Consider the following 21,620-nt stretch of genomic DNA (forward strand, 5'->3'; position numbering starts at 1 on the left):
GCCTGTTGTCTCAGCTACTTGGGAGGCTAAGGCAAGAGAATTGCCTAAGCCCAAGAGCTGGAGGTGGCTGTGAGCGATGATGTCACAGCACTCTACTGAGGGTGATAAAGTGAGACTATGTCTTTAAAAAAAGGAAAAAACCAAAAATGGCTCATACTAAAAACCCCTAAATAACACATGCTGGCAAGGATGTGTAGAGGAAAGAACTCTTATACAGTGTTTAAGATTGCAAACTAGTACCACCTCTATAGAAAACTGCATGGAGATAACTCAAAGAACTTAAAGTAAACCTACCTTTTGATCCTGGAATCCCATTGCTGAGTATATACACAAAGGAAAAAAGGTCACTTTATAAAAAGAATACCTGCACTTGAATGTTTATAGCAGAATGATTCATAATTGCGAATACTTGGAAACAACCCAAGTGCCCACCAATACATGAATGAATTAATAAAATGTGGCATATGCATACTATGGAGTACTACTCAGCCATAAAGAAAATGGCAATCGAGTATCTTTTATGACAACCTGCATGGAACTGGAGAACATTCTTCTAGTCACAGGAAGAAGAAACAAATACATGTACTTCAAATACAAGTACTGCACATATCAAGAAATATCATTTATACTGTCAATTCTAGTCCATTGGTTTATGTGCCCAAAAAGACACATAAACCAATGGAATAGAATTGAGAGCCCAAAAGAAATCACAAAACATGTGAAACATAACAGGAATGAAAAAACAAATACATGTACTCAATACCTGGTTGGGACTTCCATCAACACTTAAGTGCACATATGGAAGTAAGTCTCAGTGAAGATCAAGCTAGGGTGGAGGGAAGGAGAGGATGGGTAAATTCACACCTATTGGGTACAGTGCACATGTCTGAGTGGGGGACGTGCTTATAACCTTCACTCATTTTATGCAAAAAAAAAAGTTTGTAAACAAAACATATGTATCCTATAATATTCTGAAATTTAAAAACCACATTAAAAAAAATCCTTCTCAACAAACTTAGTACAAAAGGAACATACCTCAGCAAAATAAAGGAGGCCATGCATGAAAAGTCCATAACTAACAACATGCTAAATGGGGAAAAGTTGAAAGCTTTTCCTCTAAGTTCTAGAATAAGACAAGGATACCCACATTCACCACTTTTATTCAACATAGTACTGCAAGTCCTAGCCAGAGAAATTAGGCAAGAGAAAGGAATAAAAAGCATCAAAATTAATTGTAAAAGAGAAACACAAATCCCTATTTGCAGATGACATGAACTTATATATAGAAAACCCTATTAAGACTCCAGCAAAAAACTGTTAGAATAAAAGAATTCAGTGAAAGTGCAGAATACAAAATCAGCATACAAAAACTGGTAGTGTTTTTATACACTAATAATGAACTAGCTGAAAAATAAACCACTGAGACAATCCCATTTACAATAGCTAGAAAAAAAATGCCTAGGAATTAATTTTATGCAGTGAAAGATCTCTACAATGAAAACTATAAAACAGTAATGTAAGAAATTGAAGAGAACAAGAGTAAATGGAAGTCCAGGTTCATGGACTGAAAGAATTAGTATTTTAAAGTGCCCATACTACCCTAAATCTACATACTAAATTGAATCCCTACAAAAATACCAATGATATTCCTCAGAAAAATACCAAAATTCATATGAAATCACACAAGACCCCAAATAACCAAGACAATTTTGAGTAAAAAGAGCAAAGCTTATGGTATCACATTACCTCAGTGCAAAATATACTATAATGCTACAGTAACCAAAACAACATAGTACTGGCCCCAAAAGACACATAAACCAATGGCATAGAATCAAGAGCTCAAAAACAAATCCATGCACTAACACCCAAATAATTTTCAATGAAGGTGCCAAGAACACACAGTTGGGAAAAAATAGTCTATTTAATACATTGTGCTAGAAAAACTGGAAATCCACATGCAGAAGAATGAAAATTAGACCCTTATCTCTCACCATGTACAAAATTCATTGTAAAATTAACTTTTTATAAATTCAAATGTAATGTTTATTCAAAAAATTAATTTTTAAAAATTGGTATTGATCTTGTAATAGGTCTCTAAAAATTTCAAAGAATAAAATCAGTACAGTATAGACAATATTTCTTGTCTATACAAGTATTATATTGTGCATATAATACTAACTCAGAAATCAACAAAAAGTTGAAATAAAATATATAACATTAAAGTATATAATGTGTGTATGTATACAAATGCATCACTGTATTTTTTTTTTTTTTTTTTTGAGATACAGTTTCACTATATCACAGCTTAGAGCAACCTCGAACTCCTGGGCTTAAGCAATTCTCTCACCTCAGCCTCTCAAGTAGCTGGGACTACAGGTACCTGCCACAACACCAGGCTATTTTTTTGTTATATTTTTTTGTTGTAGCTATCGTTGTTTAGCAGGCCTGGGCCGGATTCAAACCCACCAGCCCAGGTGTATGTGGCTAGAGCCCTAACCATTGAGCGATGGGCACCAAGCCACCACTGTATTCATTTTAAAACAGGAAATAACAATGGAAATGAAAAAATGTTTAGAACTGAACAATTAAAGTACTTCCTGGAAAACTTACAGAATAAAGCTGAATTACTACCAACAGGTTAATTTAAAACATTAGATGTATTCTTTTTAATCACAGTAAAATTCAAATACATATAAAAGTTGAGAGGAAAGTGTAATGAACCTCTATGTCAGGGGTCCTCAAATTTTTTAAACAGGGGGCCAGTTCACTGTCCCTCAGACCATTGGAGGGCCGGACTGCAGGCCCTGGGACGAATCGGCTGCTAAGCAGGACAGGCAGCGGTGGCAAAAACACCCAGAGGGCAGGATGAATGTCCTAGGCAGGCCGCATGTGGCCTGCGGGCCATAGTTTGAGGACGCCTGCTCTATGTTATCCGCTTCAACCATCACCAGCATTTGACCACCCTGAATGCATAATTAAGACTTAAATGCAATGCCCAAAACTATGAAGCTACTAGAAGAAAACACAGAGGAAATGATTCATCACATTGGTATGGGCAAGGATGTTTTTGGATAAGATCTCAAAATCACAGTCAACAAAAGCAAAACTAGAGGAGGGGCTAAAAAACAGCTGATTAGAGGCATCTGGTACTCATCTCCGCCACAAAGAACCAAAATAGAGAACAGATGATCACACTTCAAATACAGTAACTAAAAGAGAACACTGGAATTCAACAGAGAAGTGACAGGAAGTACCTATGGCAAGAAAGGAAAGAGAAGCTATACTGCCCACTCAGCCAGGATTGTCTTAGAGACCAGAGAGGCTCCCTGGTACAGGATAAGGGTAAAATAAAAGACCCCAGCAGTCCACGTTCCCACTGTGGACTCCGGCAACCCTAGGGAAAAGAATGGGCCCAGAGGTTAACACAAGGAGCTTTCTAGATGGCATGAGGGCACTCATACTGGATCTCCCCCATCCCACCATTTTGACAGCCCATCCCACTCTAGACTGCATTCTGCCCTGGGGCCCAACAGCAACCCCACGGCAGACATCCCTGTAGCCCCACTGACATCCCTCATGTCCACCCAGAGAGGTGTGCTGATATGATGCGAGGTGAACCCAGTCACCAGCACTCAAGCACACAAAGTGACCTACACTCCAGGAAATGGACAATGCAATGCACCAGGAAAGCTGTCCCTGAGACAAGGGAGGTGAAGTACATCCTCCCTAGGCTACTGCCATTGACAGCAGCCTGACCCCTAAAGCAGTAGGGCTGTAGTGCACCACATACCCAAAGGACAGGCACCTTCTGCCCACTACCACACTGCTGCCAGCACATGAGCCCTCCCCTAAGGGGCCTGGAACCACTCACGTAGTTTGAAAACAGACCTCCTGGCCTAGCACTGCAACACCCCTTCCCCAGAAACTGAGAACACTGCCTGCATGTACAGATGGCCCCACTTTGTCTACCATCTGGGCACTTCTCTTGAGGGCCTAAGGACAGCTCTCCCAGCCTGCCACTACCACCACAACTACTGCCAGCCCTACCACCACACATGCTACCCAGAGGTCCTCAAGCCTACCCATTGGGCCCACCAGCATCTTAACAAGCTTTCCCAGGGGCCTAAGAATTGGCCTTCGTGGACCCACAAAAACCAGTGCCTGCATATGTCACCAGTGCCTACAAGGACAACCACACTTGGCCTGCCACTAGCAGCACAGTGGCAGGATTGGCCTACTTGGTAACCTCATCTCTAACAAAATTATATCTTATCCTTCACTAAAAACCATACCCTAAACCACTGAGGAAATCACAGACACCACTGACACTAGCTGAAGACATGATACAGTGATTACACTACTCCATGCACCCAGAATCAAAGCCAAAGTACTCTACCCAACCAATACCATAGATATACCTTCAAGAAAAATTTTCCCCTACAAAATGTGACCAAAAGATAGAAAAAAGCAACTGTGGCTCAGCACCTGTGGCTCAAGTGGCTAAGGTGCCAGCCACATACACCCAAGGTGGCGGGTTCGAATTCAGCCCGGGCCAGCCAAAAAATAATGATGGCTGCAATCAAAAAATAGCCAGGTGTTGGGATGGGTGCCTGTGGTCCCAGCTACTTGGGAGGCGGAGGCAGGAGACTTGCTTGAGGCCAGCAGTTGGAGGTTGCTTTGAGCTGTGATGCCACAGCACTCTACCCAGAGGGACAGCTTGAGGCTCTGTCTCAAAAAAAAAGAAAAAAGCAACTGTTATACCAAATGCATAGATATCAACATAAGGACAGAGAAACATGAAAAAGCAAGAAAATAAGAAATTTCCAAAAGAATACAATAATTCTCTAGCAACAAACTCGAATAAAAATAAAACTCATGAGTTGCCAAAAAAAAGAATTCAAACTAATAATATTGGCCAGGTGTGGGGGCTTATACTATAATCCTAGCACTCTGGGAGGCTGAGGCAGGTAGACTGCCTGAGCTCAAGAGTTTGAGACCAGCCTGAGCAAAAGCAAGACCCTGTCTGTATTAAAAAATAGAAGAATTACCTGGACATTATGATGGGCACCTGCAATTCCAGCTGCTTAGACGACTGAGGCAGGGCTCGGTGCCTGTGGCTCAAGCGGCTAAGGCGCCAGCCACATACACCTAAGGTGGCGGGTTCGAATCCCCAGCCTGGGCCCACCAAACAACAATGATGGCTGCAACCAAAAAATGGCCAGGCGTTGTGGCGGGCGCCTGTAGTCCCAGCTACTTGGGAGGCTGAGGCAGGAGACTCGCTTGAGCCCAGGAGTTGGAGGTTGCTGTGAGCATGATGCCATGGAACTCTACCCAGGGGGATAGCTTGAGGCTCCATCTCAAAAAAAAAGAAAAAAAAGACTGAGGCAGGAGGAAAAATCATGCCCAGAAGTTTGAAGTTGCTGTGAGTTATGGCACTATAGCACTCTATGTAGGGCTAAAATAGGTGAGCTACTGTGCTACAAATACTAACAATAACCTTACAGAAACTCAGTAAGACAAAAGAAAAAATGATAAGCAATATAAAGAAATCAGAAAAATAATTAAGGATAGCAATGAGAAACTCATCAAAAAGAACCAAACAGAAATTCTGGCACTGAAGAATTCATTGAATAAAATAAAACACATATACCTGAGACCTTCAAAAATAAATATGATCAAGGAAAAGAATTTTAAAACTTTAAGATAGGTGTTTTGAAATAACCTAAGCAGACAAAAATAAATAAGTAAAAATGAACAAAGCCTTTATGAGATAAGACACCATAAAGGGATCCAATATTCAAATTATTGGTGGTCTAGAAGGCGAGGAGGAAACCTATTTAATAATAGATGAAAATTTTCCAAGTCCAGCTAGATATTTAGACATCAAGAAATAGGAAGCACAAAGAACCTCAAGTAGATACAACTCAAAAAGGTATTTGTGATACATCATTGTCAAACTGTCATAAAGTAAAAGAGAAAATTCTAAAAATAGCAAGAAAAAAATGTCCACTTACAAGGGAACCTCCATCAGAATAACAGTAAATTCAGTCTCAACAGAAAACTTACAGGCCAGAAGACAACAGAGTGATATATTCAAAGAGCTGAAAGGAAAAAAAAAAAAAAATACCACTAGCCCAGAATACCGCCCAGCAAAGTTATCCCTTATAAATTCGTTATAAATGAAGGAGAAAGTCTTTCCCAGGCAGGCAAAAACAGAGGGAATTAAGACCAGTCCTACAAGAATTGCTTAAGGGAGCCCTACAGCTAGATGTGAAAAGACAATACCTACCATCATGAAAACACACAGAAGTATAAAACCTCATTGGTAGAGCAAAGACACAAATGAGGTAGAAAAAGAACTCAAATGCTACTGGTACAGAAAACTAAACCACAATGATAAACAGTAAAAGATAAAGAAAAGAACAAAGGATATCAAAACAATCAGAAAACAATTAACGAGGTAACAGGAGTAAGTCTTCACATATTAATAATAAACTAGAAAACAATTAACAAAATAAAAATTCTTCACATGTTGATAATAACCTTGAATGTAAATGGATAAAATTTTCCACTAAAACAAATAGCATAGATGAAGGAATCAAAAAAGAAAAAAATACCCAGCTAGATGCTGCCTACAAGAAACTTATGGCACCTCTAAAGACACATACAGACTGAAAGTAAAGGGATGGAAAAGATATTCCACACAAATGGAAGTCAGAAGCAGGCTGGGGTAGCTATGCTTTTATTAGATAAAACAAACTAAGTCAAAAACAGTAAAAAGAGACAACATCACTATATAATAAAGTAATAAATTCAGCAGGACAACAGAACAATTCTAAACATACAGGGTGGCCATAAAGTTTGTGTGCAATTTAAAACACAAACTTTATGGCCACCCTGCATATGAACTCAATACTGGAACACATAAAGAGAGAGATCAAATCAATCCTGGCACTCTGAGAGGCCAAACCGGGCAGACTGCTGAAGCTCATGGGTTTGAGACCAGCCTGAGCAAGAGCAAGAGCAAGACCCGGTCTCTACTAAAAATGAAAAACTGAAACAAGAGGATCGCTTTAGCCCAAGAGTTTGAGGTTGCTGTGAGCTATGATGCCACTGCACTCTACCCAGGGTGACAAGAAACTCTTATCTCAAAAAAAAAAAAAAAATCCAAAGTAATAATGGTCAGGAACTTCAACCTCACTCTCAGCATCTGACAGATCAGCAAGACAGAAAATTAACAGGAAAACAAAAATTGTTTTTAAACTGTACTTTAGGTCAAATGGACCTAACAGACATTTACAGAGCTCTATATCCAACAGGTGCAAAAACACATTCTTATCAGTACACGGAACATTCACCACAACAGACCATATGACAGTGCACAAAACAAGCCTCAAAATTTTAAAAAAGTCATAATTAATGGCCTTGAGAATTTTATATAACATCTAAAAATATCTAACATATCAAATACTTTCAAGGACCAAATGAAATAAAACTAGAATTTGATATCAAAAAGAATTGTTTTCCTTTTTCTTTTTAATTACCATGGGTATGTAATAGTTGTATATCTTTACAGGATATGTATGTGAAGTCAGGATACAGGCATACAATGTGAATTAATCAAAAAAGGATAAATGAAATACCCATCGCTTCAGGCATTTATCATTTCTTTGTCTTAGGAACATTCCAATTCCATTCTTTTCATTATACCCTAACTTATTTTTTGTTATGTCAACTTTATGGTCCTATCAAGTATTGTTGTTCATTCTCATTATCTAACTATACTTTGCACCCATTCACCATCCCCACTTTATCCCTCACTCCATGCTATCCTTCCTATCTTCTAGAAACCATCATTCTCCTGTCCCCACAAGCTCAAGTGTTTTAATATTTAGCTTCCACATACAAGTAAGGACATGTGAGATTTGTCTTTTTATGTTCAGCTTATTTCACTTAACAAATTCTCCAGTTCGTTCATTCATGTTGTTGCAAATGGCAAGACGACTTCTTCTTCTTTTTTTTTGAGACAGAGCCTCAAGCTATCACCCTGGGTAGAGTTCTGTGGCATCACAGCTCACAGCAACCTCCAACTCCTGGGCTTAAGTGATTCTCTTGCCTCAGCCTCCGAAGTAGCTGGGACTACAGGCACCTGTCACAATACCTGGCTATTTTTTTGGTTGTAGCTGTCATTGTTTGGTGGGCCTTGGGCCAGATTTGAACCTGCCAGCTCTGGTGTATGTGGTTGGCACCTTAGCCGCCTGAGCTACAGGCGCCACCCAAGACTTCATTTTTAACAGCTATCTAATATTCCACTGTGCCTATGTACCATGATTTCTTTATCCATTCATCCACTCATGGACACTTAGGCAATTCCAAATGTTAGCTATAACGAATAGCACTGCAATAAACACAGAAGTGCAGTTTTTTTGTCAATTCTATTTTGTTTGACAGATTATTTCCAGTTTTGAGCCTTATAGACAGACAGTATTATAGTTAATGTATTTTTTCATACAATCCTCCTTTCCCTTAGTCTACTGACTTCCTTTGGAAAAAAATCCTTAGAATGGTATTTCTGAGTAAAGAGCCATAATGTCAATAACATTTACAGTAATATACAAGATAAGTTATAGGGGACAGCTGAGGTTCACCATAAGCATCTTTACAGTAACAGATTCTTAGAAGCATCACAAGGTCTTATTTCAAAGATTGAGAAAATTGATCTTGTCAGTAAATTCAGAATTAAACTAAAAAACTGCATTGTCCTAACAAAACACCTAACTAAAACTGACAGGGACTCAAAAAAAGGGAAAACTATAGGCAAATGTCCCCTGATAAACACAGACAGGAAAATGCTCAACAAAATATTACGTAAGCAAATCCAGCAACACATCAAATGGGATTTATCCCAGGGATGCAAGAATGGTTCAACATATGCAAATCAATAAAAGAAGCCCAGCACATCAACACAACCAAAGACAAATACAATATGATCATCTCAAAGATCTAGAAAAAGCATTTGATAAAATTCAACATTTTCTCATGACAAAAATTCTCAAATTGGACACAGAATGAACATTCCTCAAAATAATAAAGGCCATGTATTATAAACTTATATCATACTACACAAAGAAAAGTTAAAAGCATTCTCCCTAAAAATCAGAAGAAGACAATTCTGCCCCTGCTTTATCAATCCTATTTACCGGAAGTCTCAGACAGAGAAATCAGGCAAGAAAAGGAAAGGAAATACTTAACTGGAAAAGAGGAAGTCTAACTGTCACTCTGTGCAGATGACATCATCTTGTGAGAAAAATCAAAAGTCTCCACTAAAAAAGCTCTTAGATCATATAAATACAGTAAAGTTTCAGGACACCAAAATAATGTATGAAAACCAGTAGTATTTCTATTATACAATAAACTAGCTGAAAAAGAAATGAAGCTAATTCCATTTATAATAGCTACAAATAAAATATCAAAGATTAATTTAACCAAAAAAGTGAAAGATCTCTGAAAGGAACCTAAGTGTCCACTGATGGGGATGAACAAAATGTGGTATATAATTCAGCCTTAAGGAAGGAAATTCTAACACCTGGCTGCAGCACCAATAAACCTTAAAGACATAAGAAAAGTGCAATAACCCAACTGTATAAGGACAAATATTATGTGGTTCCACTTCTATGAGGTACTTAAAGTAGTCAAATCCATAAAGACAGAGAACAGAATTGGTGGTTGCCAGGGGCTGACAGAGGAATGGAGAATCATTACTAGGTACAGTTTCAGTTAGAGAAAATGAAAAATTCTGGATAATGGATGGTGGTGATGGCTACATGACAATGAGAATATACTTAACATGGGAGAACTGCATACTTAAAAATAATTAAAATGTTAAATTTTATGTTATATACATTTTACCACATTGAACAATGACAATAAGCTAGAAAATTTGCTGTATTTTATCAGAATTTAGTCTATTAGCATATTTAAGAGCAAGTATTAGTATAAGCCAAAAAGTATAATTAAGCAACTGAAGGAACATGTAAACAAAAGAAGACAAAATATATAGAAAGCAAAAAGGAAAACAGCAGATGAAAACCCAAACATATCAATTATTACATTAAATGTAAATACACTAAACAATCCAATCAAAAGGCAGAGATTATCATACTGGACTGGAAAAAAAATAGCAAGAGCCAAGTATGAGAGACAGATTTCTATAAGAGACAGATTTCAGATTCAAAGTCATAAAGAGCTTAAAAATAAAAGGAAAGAAAAAGATATACCACACCATGGTAACCATAAAAGAACTGTAGTGGCTATACTCGTATTAATACAAGACAAAATATACTTTAAGACAAGAAATATCACTATTGAAAATGAGGAATTACTATTGGAAATATGAATACTCCTATAATGATATAGGAGTAACACAAAAGGAAGATAAAATCCTAACAATGCAGTGGCAAAATGCATTACATAAAAAATTGACTGACAGGCAGCACCTGTGGCTCAAAGGAGTAGAACCCAGGCCCCATATGCTGGAGGTGGTGGGTTCAAACCCAGCCCCAGCCAAAAACTGCAAAAAAAAAAAAAAATTGACAGAACTAAAAGAAGAAATAGATGATCGAACAACAAAATTGGACATTTCAATATTCAAGCCTCAATGATGGAACTAGACTGAATGTTAGCAAGGACATGGAAGACCTGAACAACCACATCAACAAATTAGACCTCACAACAGAGAACACTTCACCAACAATAGCAGAATACACATTCTTCATAAGTACACATTCACAGTGTAATTCTCCAACCATAATGGAATTAAATTAGGACTCAGTAACAAAGAAATTGGGGAAATCTTCAAGTAGTTAAAAATTACACTACACACTTCTAAACAAGTCATGATTCAAAGGGAAAATGACTAAATACATTTTTTAAATGGAACTGAATGAAAACCAAATTGGAACATATTAAAAGTTAAGGGATACAGCTGTAACAGTGCTTAGGGGAACTTCTATAACATAAAATGCTTATATTAAAAAAGAAAAAATGTTAGTCCAGGAGTTTGAGGTTGCAGTGAGCTAAGATGATACCACCACACTACCTAGCCAGATCCACAGAGACCATGACTCCAAAAGAAATAGAGAAAAAAATCTAAAATTAAGATACTAAGCTTCCAGCCTTAAGAAACTATTGAAAAGAGCAAATTAAATCCAAAGGAAACAGAAGAAACCAATCAAAGCAGAAATCACTAAGATTGAAAACAGAAAATTAATAAAAGCAATAAAGTCAAAATTTCAGGTATTCACAAGGGCCACAAAATTGATTTTTAAAAATTAGCTAGGCTGACAAAGTGTTTAATTGGGATTCCTTATGAATTTCAGGAAAGATGTTTCTGGAAAAAAAAGACCCACCCTGGGTTCATGATAGGGATTACATGATAGGGACACCCTAACAATACTGTTTTTGAAACCATGAGCAGGGAACTTTTTTTTTATTTATTCCTATTTTAACTTCTTCCAGCAATTGGTTAGGTTTAGTCTTAAATATTTTACTCTTTACTCTTACACTGTTGTATTGTCTGTCTTAATTTCCTTTTAGTATTCATTGTTGTTACAAAAATGCAACTTATTTTTACATGTTAATTTTGTGTCCAGCAACTTTGCTGAATTTGATTTGTTCTAACTATAAAGACTACCAGAATATGGTGGCACCTGTAGTTTAAGCGGCTAAGGCGCCAGCCACATACACCAGAGCTGGTGGGTTCAAATCCAGCCTGGGCCTGTCAAACAATGACAACTACAACAAAAAAATAGCTGAGCGTTTTAGCAGGCGCCTGTACTTGCAGCCACTTGAGAGGCTGCGGCAACAGAATCACTTAAGCCCAGGAGTTGGAGGTTACTGTGAGCTGTGACATCACAACACCCACCAGGGCAATAGCTTGAGGCTGTCTCAAAAAACAAAACACAACAAAACTACCAGAATAAAAATGTTTAGCAAGCATAGGACAGCAACACACAATAATCAATTTATAGCTATATGCCAATAACAATTTGAACATGAAATTAAGAAAACTGTTTTATTTACAACAGCAGCATAAAAGGTAAATAGGATAATTAGGAATACATTTAACAAAAAAAAAGTGAAAGACCTATACAACGAAAACTACAAAATACTAAGAAAAAATTTTTTAAATCTAAATAAATAGAGAAATGCTGCATTTTCATGGATTAGAGCAGGGGTCCTCAAACTTTTTAAACAGGGGGCCAGTTCACTGTCCCTTAGACCGTTGGAGGGCCGGACTGCAGGCCCCAGGACGAGTTAGCTGCTAAGCAAGACAGGCAGTGGAGGCAAAAACACCCAACAGACCGAATAAATGTCCTAGGCAGGCCGCATGTGGCCCACAGGCCATAGTTTAAGGACACCTGGATTAGAGAATTCAGTATTGTTAGGATAGTAATTCTCCCCCTACTGATCTACAGATTTAATGCAATCTCTGAAAAGCCCAATAAGAATTTTTATAAAAATTGACAATATAATCCTAAAATCTATATGGAAATATACAAAGGAACTAAAATAGGCATACCCATTTTCAAAAAAACAAAAACCAAGTAGGTCTTCCACCAATTAAACTTACTAAAAAGCTACAAATTTTCTATTATAAGATGGAAATAGTTCTAGAGATCTAATGGGTTGCATGGTGACTACAGTTAATTAACAATAAATATGTTGCATACTTGAAACCTCTCTAAGAGTAGATCTTAAATGTTTCCACCACACATATTTAAAAAAAAAAAAAGGCAAGTATGAGGTGACGAATAATTAGCTTGTTTGTGGTTACCAATTGACAGCACATATGTGTATCAAAACATCACGTTGTACTCCTTAAGTATATACAATTTATATTTGTCAATTATGCTGCAGTAACAGTAGTGAACAAAAAAATCAGTAGTTCTCAGAAAAATAAACACCTCCAGCAAGGTATGGTAGGTAGAGAATGACTCAGAGAAAGAAAGATTTCAAGAGATGCTCAAACACATAGTGCCATTTCCAAAGCAATTCAAAGCACAATTAAGTATCTTCTATTTTCTACTTTTTTTCATCAACACAATTTAAATGTCCCACAGAAATTTAACTATAGGTTCAAGCATGCTGTGTGATAAAAAAGGGTGAAAAACACAGCAGTAAAAGAGGGATAATATTCTGATAGACAGAGAAGGAACAATAAAATATTCCAAGAAAGGAGTATCTCCGATATCAAATTCACACCCCATATACCTAATGCTACAGCTTGGTTCTTCTGACATCTATCTAACTGTTCTCTTCATTACCAGCACATACCAATACGAACATAAGTTTTGCTCTAGGTTATTAAAAGACAACTTACTTCACATGCCAGGTAATTATTTGCAAATTTCAGCTTTTTATTAGCAACCTACAAGCAGTGATAACTCATAAGATTTTCATTTATCACATTAACACACTAACATTTTTGGACAGAATTTTTTTTATATATAACATGCTTCTTCATCTTTTTAGATCATATAAACTGCCTATTTAAGCTATCTTTTCCCATTGATGTTAAAAAGTACTTCTGAAGGTAATTTAAATATTTGAAATTAGTGACCTGAAAATTGAGATGTGACTATATATATTATTTAGAATGACAACATTCTCAGTCTTAGAATCTAAGACATCATTTTGACATTCACATATCTGGACTTTGACATTCACAGTTAACCAGTATATTGAAGAAATAATTCTGGGCTCCCTGGTACAGTATAAAATGTAATTCTTCTCACATTACAACCATGTCAATCATAAATCACAGCCTGCTGTATGTATTGTATCTCTATATCTATACAATACATACCTATAAATCAAAATATCTATATATTTATATCTATATTAGACATAATACATACAGCAGGCTGTACATAATGTCTATATTAGATAGCAGCTTCATACTCAAAGCTGAAACTAGTCATTTTACAATACCCTTGGCAGAAATACATCAATTACCCCAATGAAGTTCGACCTCTACCACCCCAATCTGATACGTTTATACTGAACCTTTTCTTAACATCTTTTTGGGGACTCCAAAGTAAGCAGATGATCCCCCAAATAGACTCTTGAGCCGTTTTTAGTACTCCTAAGTGTAATTACAATTTAGAGAAAGCAAACTTAACAGTCAACACATTACACCAAAACAAAGCAATAAAACCCTCACACTTTAATGATGAAGTAAACTGTCTTAAAATCTCCATCAAAAAGATGAGTAATGATCTACAAAAACTCTTTTGTTCATAAGCAAGTCTAAACAGCACTATGCTGGACACTGTATTTCTATTTGGGGCAGGGAATAATTCTGAAGACATACGACTCTATAACAATGAGATTCCAAATATCTACTTATGGTATAAATAGTAGCTAGAAAAGGTACACAAAAGCTCACTAGATGACCTACGATATGAACTGTATGCAAATTAGTCTTAGAGATTTTATTTTAATGTTTCCATAGTCTCATGGATGATCAACACTGTACACATACAAATTACACAATTTGGACATTAAAACAAACAGCTTAGACTATTAAATGCATGTTCCTTCCACAAGGCTAGTCTTCTCATTCTACAATGCATCACTCACTCCTGAGTGAGTTTAATTTACTAAGTGAGTCCTGACAAAATTTCAAGTAAGCAAATCTTGTTCCACCCTCATTTCTTTCAGCATATAATACCCTCAAGCAGCTGCTATAAGACTTCAACTCTGTATAGATCTTCAAGTTCCTTTATTCTATAAAATTACGTGCATGTACAACATCCCCCCAAATTAAAGCTTTTATAATCTTAATGCAAACATTTTAAGCCAATTCACTCCAAATGATATGAATAAAACTAGTAGCCTCTTAATTTACCTAAACGTGTTTTCACTTTTAAAGAATTAACCTACATTTATTTTAACTTACATAGTTTCAGGAAGTTTAGAAACTAGAAAATCAAAACGAAAACTTTCATGCAGAGTAGAAAAGGCATATTCCAAAAAAAGAAGACTGGGAACTGGAGTCTGGGCACCTATTCTCCACTTACCTAGTCACATCCCTGTAATCACAGAACTTCAAGTCATCTGGTTCCAGCAACACATGATTTCAACACGACTTTTTTTAAGTGACAAAGCTGATGCCCAGAGACCAAGGTCAACCACTATATAAAATCATATAAACCAGTACTATGCAACCTCCCCTGAAGTATTTCTGCATTTCATTGCACTACTCTGAACTTCTAAATTCATCAAATCCCTACACCTAACTTCAGCACACTGTATCATAATAGTAGTGACCCCTGGACTTCTATGAAAAAAAGAAACTATGAGTGGGGTGGGAGTTTGAAGGAGAGAAGTACCAGTAGTTCAAAATTCTAAGACTGATTTGGATTTATATATGTAGCATCTAATACCAAAACCAAACAATAGATATTCCTAAAAATATTCATGATGTCCTTAAGAAAGTTCAGGAACATTTCTGTATTTCTTTTAAAAGAGAATAAAGTGGCTTACAGGCGCTGGTCTATTTATACCACATATTACGTTTATGTGTGCCTACACCTTTTGAATGCAGGACATAACCACAAGAGGGACTCTACCTAAACAAATTCAATTATTTTGACCTGGTTGTTTGTACCCTCACAATAACCTGAAATAAAAAAATAAAGTTTATGTGTGCCTAAAATTAAGTTAGGTCTACCTTTTTACAGGTAAGAAAATTCAAATTTTAGGTTTTACAATTTGTTACATTAAAGTGGAATTATGTACTAAATTCCGAAGACAACTTAAAATTCAAGTTCAAATTATTTTTTCTGTATGTGCTTTAAAGTTAATATTACATAAACCTAAGTAAAAAGTTATTCAACTGACACACTTATATCTCACTCAAGAACTAAATAATATACATATTCAAAAAGTTAATCAAGCACCAGAAATAATAGTCATATTACTGGTATTAAGATTTTATTATTACTGGTATTAAGATTTTATAACAGCCTATTTGTTCTGATATGTATTTGGAAATTAGATCAGACAAAACTTAATGGCAAATAGTCTGATTTACAGCCCAATTATGATAGTGAAATAACGGATATACCGGAATGACCTAAATCCATCAGGGCTGTGAGGACAGTCAAGGACATCACAGGCACTGAAAGGGTAACATACAGAAAGATCTGGGGATTTTAACTCATCTACAGCATTCACATCCATCTAACAGCAAGGTCACAGCCCATCTCTACATGGTCAAATTAACTTCGAAAAGAGAAAAACTTCACTCTGACAAAGATTAGGATGCTTTGGGGGGGCGCTATAATCTGAATTCTGTCGTTTTGACAGATCTATAGCAGTATTTGTAAGGAGCAGGGAATATCCCATACACAACCACGTTATTTTTCTTATCTGTTGGGTTATCAAATGCAAGAAAGGAAAAACAGCCAGGACTCAAAGTAAAAACAAAACTCGGCTCCATGCTCCTCCCAAGTCTTATTATTTCCAGGTGTTTTGTGGGCTCGGAGCAGCGCCGACAGATTTGAGTTCTACTTCCGCTACTCCTTACCCCTCTACATTCCTCTAAGAGTCCAAGAACAGCCAAGGACTAGCTCAAAAGTGAGAGAGAAACGTTGAGGGTGAGGATGGGAATTAAATAACCAGACCTTCAGTAGAAAATAAAGAACTGAGGGTGGAGTTTTTAAGTTACTACACTCCTGTAAAGTCTGGAGCTGAGTAAAGCCCAACAGGCTTTCCTAACTCCAAAACAACGACCTTTAAAGCAAGAGAAGATTGGGACACGACAGCGGCTGGATTTCTAATTGAGGAAAGTTTAAACAAATTTGTTTCTCTGGGAATGGGGGAAGGGAGGAAAGGGCAAGTCTGGGCTCTACCCAGGGGGCGCGCGGGGTCTGCACCGAGCGCAGCCGTCGGTCCAACGCGGGGAGGCGCAGGGATTTCATCCACCCCAGATTGCCGGCTGGAGGACGTGCCCCGAGTCAACGGGTACGTGCGGCCAAGTAGCTGGAATAGGACGCCGACAGCAAGGGCCAGTCGGTCTGGCAAGGAGGAGCAGGGGACAGGGGCTCAGGGTGGAAGTTGGGGGCGGGACAGAGCCAGGAAACCAGGGAGGGAGCGGCGAAAGGCGGCGGGTGGTTCTACTTACTCGGCTGTACCAGATGCTGAGGCGGGCCGGGGCCAGCAAAGCGAAGAAAGCCCTCTGCGGGTCGGACTGAACGTGGAAAGGCGCCTCGGCGGGACTCCCAACAGGGCAGAGCAGCCTCTTGGGCCAGCCACTCAGGAAATACATGGTCCGCACGGAGCCACCGTCGCCTGGGCGCCCGGCGGCCCCTGGCCCCGTCCGTCACACTCAGCGGCCCCGGGCTGGTCGCCCGCCTCCTACACTGCGACCAGCCGAGTCGGCAGCAGTGGCCGCGGCAGCTCGGGGCATCTGCCCGCTGGCCTGGCCAGGCTGGGCCGACGCGAGGCTAGGCGACGAAAGCACCCCCGCGTTGACGGGGCCGAGAGTGGGGGAGGGAAGGGGAGGGAGAGTCTGGACCAAGAGAGGGCGGGAGGAGCCAGAAGCCCGCCCTGGCCCCGCCCCTTCAACCGCGCGGGCGTCACCACGCCGCGCCGCGTGGGTCGGGATAGGAAGGGCTGGCGCGCGCGCGCGTTCTGGAGATTCCTTCCCTCCCCGTCTCTGGGCTTTTCTGAAGCTCCGCCCAAATTTTCGCTCGGCGTCCGCGCTGCGTCGTCACGCATGCGCTCTGACCCAGCCACGCGTGCTTGCAATCTTATTTCTAGGGGGGTCTTGGAGGACAGTCTGGGACTTGGAGGCGAGCGCGCTGAGTTAGTTCGGTGGTAATGTGGCGGTGGAACACACCCTTCGCCAGGCTTAGCCAAATTTGACTTCCTTTCCGGATTGGTGGGGCCTCCAGTGGGGGCGGCTCCGGCGCTGCAACTCTGGTTGGGGTGGGTGAAGGGGGAGCTCGAGTCACATGATGCTCCCTGCTCTGACTTACACTGCTGAGGACCAGCCACTACGTCTTTGGTGGGCTGCAGGGGGTTTACCCAGAGGGGTACCTTAGGTGTTCCAGGGCCTGCAGGGAGCGCTGGTGATGAATTTCGTACCTTTATGGAGCTTGCATCCTAAAAGGAGCCTCTCTCCTGCCCTTCAGTTCTAATTCTAATATTTTGATACCAGTTTACATTTATGTGTCCTCTAGCAGCCATAATGTTAGACTAGCCGAGGCTGTCTGTCTCTATTGCATGGTAAAATATGTGCTGCAAAAGAAATGGACTTAAACTTAGAGCTGTAACGGACTAAAGTTTGGTATTTTAAGTTTTGGACCCCAGAGATCGCCTCAACAATAACTTACTTTTTAAAGATTTACCCAACGATAACCTCTGAGTAGAAGTTTGGGGAGGAATATGATGTGGGGGGGAGGTCCGGAATAGAAGAGAAACTTGCTTCTCGTTGTCTTACTTTTATTGTACAGTTTGAATTTTTCCGGAGTTTGTATTTTTCAATTAAAAAGTTTTTAAAGAGTTAACCCAAGTTTGGAAAAAAATATTACTCTGTGCCAAAAAGTAGCAATGTGAACAGCAAAAGGGAAACAAAGTAACAACAAAATATGTAACCTACTTGATTTTTGTAAGTTCATTGCCTCTCCTGGAAGGGGATCAAAGAACCCAGGATTCCTCAAATCAAGGTTGAAACTGTCTCAACACTCACCAGCCTCTTGTGATCAGACTGCTACTGGCTTAGCCTCCACCCTTCCGACATCCAGCACAGCAGCTTGGAACATAGCAAGCATCATAAACTCTGAAGATATTTGTCAGATGAAACCGTAGGTGAAACCCTGATCCAGCTGAACTACACCATTAGACAAAGAAGCCCAGAGAGGTTTCTTGACTTTCCAATATACAATTGTAGAATAACAAAGTTGCATCACTTGGCAAAAAGAGAGAGGAAATGAAATGTTCTAGTGCAGCAATTCCACTGGCAATTTAACTGAGAGTGTGTTTGGCCCAGCTATTTTTCAGAGTGTCTTTGGTCTCTTCTGCCTCCGGAGTGTATCCTTCTGCACTTACGAGCAATTTGAGGAACTTCTCAGTAATTTTTATTGCACTCAATTTTAACCTTACTTGCTGATTTTACAATCTGATTCCCCTGGCACACTCCTTTGTAGAATTTAAGGTTCATAAAATAAATTCAAATGCATGATTTGATTTAATTACACAATAAACCTTCAAGATAAACAAGACTAGAGTTGTGAATGTATATAAAAAGTCATAAGACCTAAAAAGAACTGGTCTTTTTTGTACAGATCCAGTGCCCTTTAGACTGGATTGAACTGAATTGTGGTACTTTTTCTGGGAAGTGAGAGGGAGAGGGGAGAACCTCTGGGTCTTTCTCTCTGAGGAAGAAAAATATACATATATATCATCTTTTAACTTTATAAAATTCACTAACAAATCCCATCCCTTTTTCCTCCTCCTACCTTCTTCTTCCCCCCCCCCCCCCCACTACTCTCTAGTCAAACTTAGTGAACTCTTCTGAGCTAAGATTAAGCAGATAAAAGTTAATGAGTGTGTATTTTCTTTTTTTGCAGTTTTTGGCCAAGGCTGGGTTTGAACCCACCACCTCTGGCATACAGGTGTGGCGCCCTGCCTTTAAGCCACAAGCGCCACCCATGAGTGTGTATTTTCATCTATCAAACAGTCTTTTCTTATTATGACAATAATGTTTGTTAAGAATGCACAGAAACAGAGTTACATCTATACACATAGAACTGTTGGTGGGAGTATAATTTGGAGGACTTTTTCTCAAGGCTAGTTGGCGTTGCATATTTTAAAAAAGGAGAGATCTTAAAAAAAAATGCACATACTGGGATCCAACTGCAGGCCCTTGTTTTATTGCACTTCACTTTATTGGCTTTTTAAAAGTTGAAAGTTTGTGGCAACATTGCATCAAGTATGAAGTCAATCAGTGACATTTTTCTAACAGCATGTGCTCACAGGCATCTCTGTCACATTTTGGTAATTCTGGCAATATTTCAAACTTTTCATTATTTGTTATGGTGATCAGTGATGTTTGATGTTACTATTGTAATTGTTGGGGTGCCACAAGCCATATCTACATAAGACAGCAAACTTAAGTAATAAATGTTGTATGTCTTCATTGACCACCGTTCCTCTGACTCTTTCCTTCTCTTTTGGCCTCCCTGTTTGCTGAGACATGACAATATTGAAAGTAGGCCAGTCAGTAACCCTGTAAAGTCCTCTGAGTGTTCAAGTGAAAGGAAGATTTGCATGTCTCTCACTTTAAATCAAAAGCTAGGAATGATTAAGCTTAGAGATAAAGGAATGTCAAAAGCTAAGATAGGCTAAGCTTCTTGCCAGTTTGCCAAGTTTTGAATGCAAGGAAAAGTTCTTAAAGGAAATTAAAAGTGCTACTCCAGTGAGCACATCAATGATAAGACAACAAAACAGTTTTATTGCTGATAAGGAGAATGTTTTAGTGGTCTGGATAGAAGATCAAACAGGCCACGTTTCCTTAAATCAAAACCTAATCCAGAGCAAGGTCCTAACTCTTTTTAATTCTATGAAGGCTGAGAGAAGTGAAGAAACTGCAGAAGAAAAGTTGAACGCTAACAGAGGTTGGTTCATGAGGTTTGAGGAAAAAAAACATCTCCTTAACGTAAAAGTGTAAGTACTGATGTAGAAGCTACTAGCAAATTACCCAGAAGATAAAGCTAAGACAATAAAAGTGGCTACTGTAAACAACAAATTTTCAATGTAGGCAAAACAGCCTTCTATTGAACTTTCATAATTGATGTCAATACCTTGCATCAGAGAATAGGCTGACTCTCTTGCTAAGGGTTCTTAAAACTATGTTAAATCTATTCTCTGCCTGTGCTATATAAATGGAGCAACAAAGCAAGGGTAATAGCATATCTGTATGATTTACTGAATGTTTTAAGCCCACTGTCAAGATCTACTCAGAAAAAAAAATTATTTTCACAACATTGCTGCTCTTTGCTTCCTGTGTATAATTGTTCTTAGTTGTGGGGTTTATGCAAAAGAAGATATATATAACAAGAAATAGCCATCTTAGGATGAATTACTAAAGAGACTAAAATATCATGACACAACAGAACTCTCTAAATCCCTTAGCTTAAATGGTTAACAATGCTTATGTTTGCTACAAACTTGCTGCTAAGCCTAAAAATACACTAGCTCAGCACTTAACAGATAAATTAATTTTGTAGCCTTTCCTTTGACATTTTGGTTTTTACTCTTACAGTGTCTAGAAGAGTTTTAAAGGGTTGATGAGTGCCTGTCCACCTCCAGTCCCATCTAGCATAAAACATTTAATTGGCTGTAAGCCCTTTTGGCTATTCAGTTCTCTTGGCCACAAGGGTCCCACTGAAGCCCCAAATGGACCTCAGGTAGCAGATAGCCACACCACCTCAGCAATGAATGGACAACATAAGAGTTTGGCTGTTGATGCTGCCTCTGGCAGATCTTGGCTCAAAGAGGGGAATTGTGCACTGAAATAAACTTGTAAGATTCCCCACAATGGATGACTG

General features: G+C 38.7%; 1 protein-coding gene across 2 annotated transcripts in view; it reads right to left on the reverse strand.

The window, feature by feature from the left end:
- The window catches only part of RIC1 (RIC1 homolog, RAB6A GEF complex partner 1), a 150,252-nt gene extending 132,710 nt beyond the window's left edge, over window positions 1-17,542 (reverse strand). Inside the window, exon 1 of one of the 2 annotated variants that reach the window (XM_003782896.1) lies at window positions 17,192-17,542. In XM_003782896.1, the coding sequence (XP_003782944.1) occupies window positions 17,192-17,335 (144 nt within the window). In that variant the 5' untranslated portion in view covers window positions 17,336-17,542. The remainder of the gene's footprint in view (window positions 1-17,191) is intronic. The other variant, XM_023508275.1, reaches the window with a different exon arrangement.
- Between the last annotated feature and the right edge of the window lie 4,078 nt (window positions 17,543-21,620).

Source organism: Otolemur garnettii, unplaced genomic scaffold, assembly GCF_000181295.1.
Source record: "Otolemur garnettii isolate 467f Iridium unplaced genomic scaffold, OtoGar3 scaffold00006, whole genome shotgun sequence".
Taxonomy (NCBI): Eukaryota; Metazoa; Chordata; class Mammalia; order Primates; family Galagidae; genus Otolemur; species Otolemur garnettii.